Genomic DNA, 8,139 nt, shown 5'->3' with positions numbered 1-8,139 from the left:
AGATATCGTGCAGGATCATTCGTCGTTCGTTTACAAACGATAATAATTGGAAGTGTGTATGTAGCTTAACTGAATCTTAGAAAGGAAATTATAAGAAGATGGGAGAATGCTAAGCTTTAGGCTCAATGTACAGCCTGTCTTCTGATTTCCGAGAGCTCCCTAAAAGAACAGGTCTTCTTTTGAAACTAAGCAGGATGTGCACAGGACCCTAAAGGCCATGGTTGGGAGGACCAGTGGATCCTTTTAGCAAGGTACTGTGCAGTCTGTAGGGAAAATGACAGGTAACGTGGTTGCAGTTATCATGTAAAGAGAAATATATTATGCCTCTGGCCAGTAAAATGTAGTTCAATAAGGTCTACAGAACTATTATTGAAACAAGCCACTCTGGCTTCTGCCACAGTTTCTTATCCAAACTTGGTAGGTCTAGATTTATAAGTACTTCTAATAAAGTATTATTCCAACTATATAGTATGTGACGCACAGGGTCCTGTGTGTTATCCAATGCTTTTTATTTATTTTAACTACTCCATCAATGAGATTCATATATTATAATGCTTAGCTCATTTGGACCGCTGCTACCAATCCATCCATGCTAAAACAACAAACAATATTGCTACTAAAACTTTTGACAACTTGTGCAATCGATGCACTCCCACTTTCCACCCGATGTTTTAAGTTTCCACCTGATGCTTTAATTAGGAACCCCGTTGGCTGTCGGTACCAACTCTACATAGCAGCCACAGACAGTACTAGCAATCTAATTCAGATGTCCGAATACACCAAGTTTTAAACTACTATATACCACCCATGGCTTATATACGGAACCACCTCTTAATGGGTACACCAAAATAATATATTCAACAACATCTGATATTTAAAATCTGAATACAAATACGTGTTTATAGTGGGACTACAACTAAAGCCCATCACCAAGCTATTCTAACAACTTTAACTAGAATGTCCAAACTTTTACTTCAAGTTTTGATTTTACCTTTCTTCACAAAATTGAATATTCACTGATGTTCACTATATTCCCATTTGGTCAAGGATGTCAGCAATCTCATGAAGAGACTCAATCCCCGCGTCGGGACTCTGAGATACTTCACAGAACAATGTGTACATGAGATATTATATTGACCTGTTCCTTATCACTTTGATGCTTAATTGTACCCCCACCACTGGCATAGAAGGTCTATATTAGGGTTAGGGTCACTGTTTTCACCTACTTAAATAAAATTCTGAATCTTTTAAAGACCTAATAAAGGTCTTTTACTTGATAAGTCTGGTAAATGCAATCAAAATATATTTCATTTGTGATTCAAAATGAGGTTCATTTTATTGTATTAAGCATGCATGAAAACCCATGAATACAACTTTTATTTTCTAAACGTTCTGTCAAACTGTTTTCCTTTAGCTACTAGAAAGCAAATGAGCTTTTCAGCCCTTACCTACTAAATGAAAATATCAAAAATCAATGACAGCTGCTGAATGCAAAGAACACGGGTTCAGACTGTTGGCTGCAACAAAAACGTTGTGGAAAGCAAGATAATATTTATCTAGTTGCTTGAATAAGATTTAAAAATGTCCAAGCTCTTTGCTATCTTTGCACCTACAGAACATTTTCCAGAAAGAATAATATATATATATATATATATATATATATATATATATATATATATATATATATATATATATATATATATATATATAAATATATACTAAATTATATAAAATTACAAATCTTAGGGTGCTGTGGTCTGACAGAACTGAAAAACAGCCTTAGGATTAAAGATTTTAAAAAAGTGAGCCAATCCTAAACTAAACTTTTTATATACAGGCAATTCTCTTATTTGTAATAACATAGAATAAGATCACCAACCTATATTAAACCTTGGCAAAAAAATAAATAAAAATTTCCAGATTCGGGACAAAAAAGTGCTCATGGGAATAAAAAACCCTGACGCTGGTGTCTAACGGGCAAGGTCACAAAAAATTAAGAAAGTGGCGCAGTATTGCCAAGAAAGGGGGTTGGAACATAATGCCCAGCAGGAGGTGTGTGTGTTGGGGGGGGGCTGTAGCTCTTCAATGGGTGTAAAACCAAAAAACCAATAGTGTTTCATAGCACTTAGAGTGGGCTTGAGGGTATAGTAAGGCCCAGTGGGGCTACCAACAAGAGGTGGGGGAGAACAGTAACGGGTTAGAAGGAGTAAAAGTGCTCATTGAAGGTAGTGGAAGACTAATAGTTCCCATTGGGGAGACAAACAGTGCCCAGCAAGGACAGAGGAAAACAACAGTACACAGTGGGGGCTGCTCAGCAGGGGGGATACATTGGTGGACAGTGGGGACTGGGGGGTATGTTAGTTAGGCAGTGTGGACCTGAAAGGGTACTTTGGCAGTCAGTCGGGCGGGCAACAGAGGGGTACCTTGGCTTTAATTAGAGGGCTGTAGTAGTACATTGGTGGTCAGTGGGGGGCTGTTAGGTTACATTGGCCAGTTGAAGGGGCTTGAGAGGTACAATGAAGATTAGTGGGGTACGGAAGAGATTTATTGGTGGTCAATAGTCTCTGGGTGGGTACACCAATGTCAGTGTATAAAACTTACTTTGTAATCCTTGTCCCATTTTGTAGCTCTCTGCCTGAGTTCACTCTGCCCACAGTCTCTACACAGAGCAGCAGCCAAAGGGAACAAGGGTTCCTTCACTTGGCTTTAGGACACTTCCAGTATCTGCAGGATGCCAGAATTATCAGGTATACCTACCCAGCACCCTGATCTGCTGCAGTGATGTGTGCTTTAATGTATGTAACCTTAAAATTCAGTATTTGTATACAGTTATTGAGAGGCTGCAGTCCTAAATCCACAGGACACTCAGAAGCACTATAAGTAAGGTGTGCTAATGGGTCAGCACATCATCACATGTAAATATTTAAAAAGACTCCATACTGAGCAGAGGTTAATATTACTATTTCAAAATATGGCACGTTTTAATAATATGCCAAAAATGACTAGTTAATGCTACACACGCGTCTTTTTTTACCACTACTTTTGCCTAATACTGGTTTTAAAGATACTTTGTGTGAAAAAAGAGAAAAAAAGATTTTACAATCCCAGATATTACCTTGTAAAAGTAGCAGTGGTATCATTGGTGTGCTGTACAAATTGTGTGCAGAATACAGTAGGAAGCATCTGTACACTAGCAGTGTATCACAGTGTATTACTCTACATAGCTGGAAGAAATAAACAAAGCACGCCAAAAGTTGAAGTACAAATATACATGCTTCTTATATCTGGCTAATATTTGCTTATCCTGGAGTTTAGATGTAAATAGCACATTTTATAGAAGTCCACACATCAGACAAAAGTGGAAAAGCTGAGTAGGAAGAAGGTGCTAAGGGATTTGGATTAAAAAGAGGGACAGTTAAGAGGTATATTAATATTAAGGTTGCATGTGAGGGGAGAGGAGGCATTGGTGTATCACATCTTGTTATAAACATCCAACACTATATGCTGAAAATGGTAGATACAGACAGAACTTGCAGTCAAGGCTGTGTGGCACAGATAATGTTAAAGCTGTTTAATGTTCACATATGCTGCAAAGGACATTTTGGCATTAGCTGTTTGCACAGTCTGATTTTCTAACAAAAGAGCTTTTCCTTTACCCAATGTGCCAGTGTATTTTTCCTAAGAACCAAGCAGTAAGTGGGTATGGCTTAGGGAAAACTGTTCAAAACTGGGAAGTTCCAAATTCATGGCAGTTCAAACTTTTTGATTACAAAGCTTTTCATTGCTAAATCCAAAGACAATCATTTTGATATTCTCATGATTTTCAATTTGCACACACTTTCAATGTCTTACAAATTGTGGTATATAACCTTGTAAAAGTTTGATGGCTAATCAAACCTAATCACTGTAACTAATACAATGCCATCCAGACCAGCTGTACCCCAACTGATTATTAGCTTTATGCAGATTCAGCTACATAATCATGTAGAAAACAAAAAGATGGAAAATATATGCTTCACTTATATTGTCTGTACTATATTTTTGTTTGTGACTTTGAATGATCCCTTGCTGTAAGGGATGTGGTTTACACTTCATTTGTCTGCTCTTGTTGGTTAGCTTCATCATTGCCAGATCTACGCTCAGCATGCACAAATGCCGTGTGCTTCAGGGTTTTCAGTAAATAGTGGGTTAAAGTTACTATTTCAAAGCATACTATGTTTGAAAGCAAGTAACTCATACAGAACAAACGCTGCATTGTGAAACAGAATAGGGGACATGCTTTGGCAAAGTTACTGTAGGTCATGATACAATATATCATGGAAATAGATAAGATGCCTAAAAAATTGGAAACCACCTAAATGTACACCATTTTTGTTACCATATATACCTAAATATAAACCAAGGTAAATACTGTTATCTGAAAAAACAGAAAAACTACATTGACTCAAGTATAAACCCATGGCAGAAATGCACTGATCACTGCTAACATTCAAACCAGTAATAAACAGAAATGCCCAACAAAAAAATTGTGAATAAATAAATCCATGTGGTGTGTTATTTTTAAATCAACTATATTAAGGAGGAGAACTAAAAATCACATGATCATTTATCTTTTTTCCCTTTTTACAGGCTCGAGTATTTTGTACTTTTGAGATGGTTATGATGGCTCCTAAATAATCTTTTATGCATTATTGTTGGCCTCCAGTAGATGGCTCTATGTCCATGTGTAAAGTGTGTAACAAACTCTAATACTGCCTCAGATTGCAAGAGTCTGTTATGCACTACCTAAATAAGTGGTGTGATCCAAATATAAACCAAGGTTCTTTCTCTAATTGCATTTTCAGGTTAAAGAAATATTGGTTTAAAAAATAGGTATATATGGTAATTCTTTTGGTAGTTTTTATTATTATTATTTTAAAGGGAAAAGGACAAAGTTTCAATTCCTTTAAATAAACAAGTCACAAATTCGGAAAATTAAAACTGAACCCCAAACTGATATATCATCATTGGAGGAATTTTCTGTGACTTAAGGTGCTGGGGACTGCTGTAGCATTTTCACAAGTGGTAAAATTTAAACTTTTAACTGAAAATATATTTAAACCTCTGTTGCTGTCAGTTATGGAGAACAACTTGGTCTCCATGTACAAAGAAAAAACATTAAAACCAAAAAAATCAGATAACATTTTTCACCATTGTATTAGCTACATTCAGTTATTAATGTACGGCACTTTTTGCCATAGTAGTCCTGTACGTTTGCTATCAGTTTGGGTACATCTGACTTTTTTATATAACTGTATAATTGCACCTTTTAAAAATTGATGATTATATTAGGCACAACTTGCGAAGGCTGCCTATACAGAGAGTACATTTCATGGCTGACTGCTTTTACTGTTCCCAGAGCCTTTTATTCGGAATTTGTTTAAATATTCTCTTTTTAATCCCATGAAGTGACCCTGATATTATTCATGTCTCAGTGAAAGTTGCTTAGATTAGTGCTGCATGTACTGTACTTGCAGTAAGTAATTATATCGCCTCTCTGGCTCCTTTTTCTAATGTAAACAATTTTAATTTGGATAGCCTTTCTTAATTTAGATCAGCTTCCCTTAGAAAATTAAATCAGCCTCAGAGTAAACATGTTACCTATTACATTCCTGTGGATAATTAATGATTGTATTATCACTGGGCTTTCTGTAGTTCTAATCATATCTTGTAATAATTGCCTCATAATTGCTTAACTAACACATGTAAATTTTCAATTCCCTTTCCGTGACATACAAACAACCTTTCTGCTAGAAATAGTAAATGGCATGATGATTATTTTTTAAAACCTAGTGTAAAACTTATAATACCGCAGATAACTATTTTGTGTTGAGTATGTTTTGTTTAGGGTCAGATTGAAAGTGAAGCTGATAAAAAAAACACTTATTTGCTTTTGCAACTTATAAACATGTGGGGCTAATGGTAAATTTGTCCATGAGAGGTACCTTGGGAAACACCATCATTAATTACCAGTTCATAAAATGGAGTGCTTAAAGGTTTTTAAAATTCTTAAAGGTGGTTATAGGAGTATTCAAAACATAGTAGTATGTTTTGAATCAAAATAAATGTATATACAGGTAATCCCCGGGTTACATACGAGATAGGGACTGTAGGTTTGTTCTTACATTGAATTTGAATGTAACTCGGAACAGGTACATTATTTTAATAAATGCAATTAGCACAGATGTTTGTCTCAACATATTATTAGGCAGCATGGTGTCAGATACTGTATAAAATCTTAACTGAGAGTTAATCACAAACAAAGCAAAAAAAAAACAAAAAACTTTTTGGAGCCTAGACATGCATTAACTTCTGGAGCAAGCTGTGCTTTAATATGTAAAAATAAACAAATTCAGAGTTTGTCTTGGTCATTAAAGAGATAGAGGACACAGGAGGGAATAGGGAAGCCCTGTTTATATCTAGGAGGCATCCGTATGTCGGATGTCCTTAACTGGGGGACTACCTGTAATAATATTTCTTTGGGAAGGACATTGGATCATTCACATTTGGTCCTTTCTCTAGTAGGTCACAAACTTTACAAGGTAACAACATTTTCCAACCAAAATTGATGTGCACAAATATATTAATATATAAATAGCATAGATAATTAGCAATTTTTTATGCAAAGATTATACAAAATGACCTATATCTTTTACCACAAAAAGCTGCACTGCCTATACCAAGCAAGTAAGTGTTTGCGTTTGTTTTCTAGGGTGACAGCTTATTTTTATTAGTTGTTTTATGATTTACTGAACACATCATCCATTGCCTGTCATTTATCTTTCTTTAAAACCCCCCAAAATTGTGCCTACTTTTAGTTGACACCTTAACACAATATTTTTTTTCTTATTTACAGATATAAAAAAGACACCACCATCATCAAATGGTGTTTGGAGCCCCAAGTACGGTGCACCATTCCAACAGCATGTTCCATCCCTGGACTATCAACATAATGTATATATTCCTGGGACACCAACGCTATTAGCCAACAAAGGTCACTATATGGATCATGAAGAGAAGAACAGTTTTTCCACTTTTGGAAAGAAAAGGAAAATAACGTCATGTTGTGATGTACACGATGACATGATCATTAACAATGACTTAAAATGAGCTGTGCTCAAAAAGACATCCCAAAGTGTAAGCCACAGAGCCAATGTCAACCTTCAAGAGGAGAACTGGGACCTCAGCGGTTAATAAACTGTGTCATTACTATGCCAAGAACACCGTCTCAACTCACCTACCTGACGTCTGTTTGTGTGCGATAATTCTGAAAACACAAATGGTGACAGGTTCCGATCTATAAAGTGCAATGGGACAAGGAGATCTAAAATTAATCTGTAACACTTGAAATGAAAGTACACTTGGTGAGGTAATGAAGGCGCAAAAGAAACGTACACAGAGACAATGAAAATAAATGACAGTGAAGCCGTGTGTTGGGTAAATGGACAGGATGCAATTTCATTTGGTAAAACAGATTCAATGTGGGTGCGAATGAAAGTCGCCTGTGTGTAAAAAGCAATTTTCTCTATCTGCAGTCAAGCGAAAGACTTCCTTGAGGACTGGAGAGTGAATGAGAGGACATCCTTTCTGAAATGTCATTTTGAGTTTCAGCCTTTGGCAATTTCCATTTAGTGACAGTTCTGTCTTTCATATTTAATATGTGAATGTATTCAGTGAATATATACATTTTTTTTTGTTGCGCGCCTGTTTGTGCAGAGCAGATGAAGGGTGTGTGTATATGTCCAAGTCTTCTTTACATATAGCCTATTATCAACTAAACACATTCATTGTCGCCTCACATGAAACATAAAATGAATTTGCCAAACAAGTGTAAATATATGTATATGCTATTTTTCAACTAACACTTGTATTAAAGAAAACTACACTGTGATGTTTAAAGTTACTGTGTATTTTTTTCTAGATATACTTAAACTTACTCTGTTTATGAATCTTTAAGATCTGCATCAAACCCTAATCCTGCATGCTAGTGGCTGCCATAATAACTCCCATAATTGGTGTCAGTCACAGCAATATTAATTCTCAGAAGTGATTTCAGTGGCAGCAATATAAACATCCAGGAGTGGTGTCAGTGACAGCAGT

The 8,139-nt window shown here is 36.0% G+C and overlaps 1 protein-coding gene across 3 annotated transcripts in view; it reads left to right on the top strand.

Moving 5' to 3' along the window:
- LOC140323520 (protocadherin-10-like) overlaps positions 1-7,930 on the top strand; it is a 51,949-nt gene extending 44,019 nt beyond the window's left edge. For 2 of the 3 annotated variants that reach the window (XM_072400680.1, XM_072400679.1), the window contains exon 4: positions 6,896-7,930. In XM_072400680.1, the coding sequence (XP_072256781.1) occupies positions 6,896-7,149 (254 nt within the window). In that variant the 3' untranslated portion in view covers positions 7,150-7,930. The remainder of the gene's footprint in view (positions 1-6,895) is intronic. The other variant, XM_072400681.1, reaches the window with a different exon arrangement.
- The last annotated feature ends 209 nt before the right edge of the window (positions 7,931-8,139 follow it).

The sequence above is a fragment of the Pyxicephalus adspersus genome, chromosome 2 (genome assembly GCF_032062135.1).
Source record: "Pyxicephalus adspersus chromosome 2, UCB_Pads_2.0, whole genome shotgun sequence".
NCBI classification, from domain to species: domain Eukaryota; kingdom Metazoa; phylum Chordata; class Amphibia; order Anura; family Pyxicephalidae; genus Pyxicephalus; species Pyxicephalus adspersus.
This window is presented reverse-complemented; position numbering and strand designations above follow the sequence as displayed.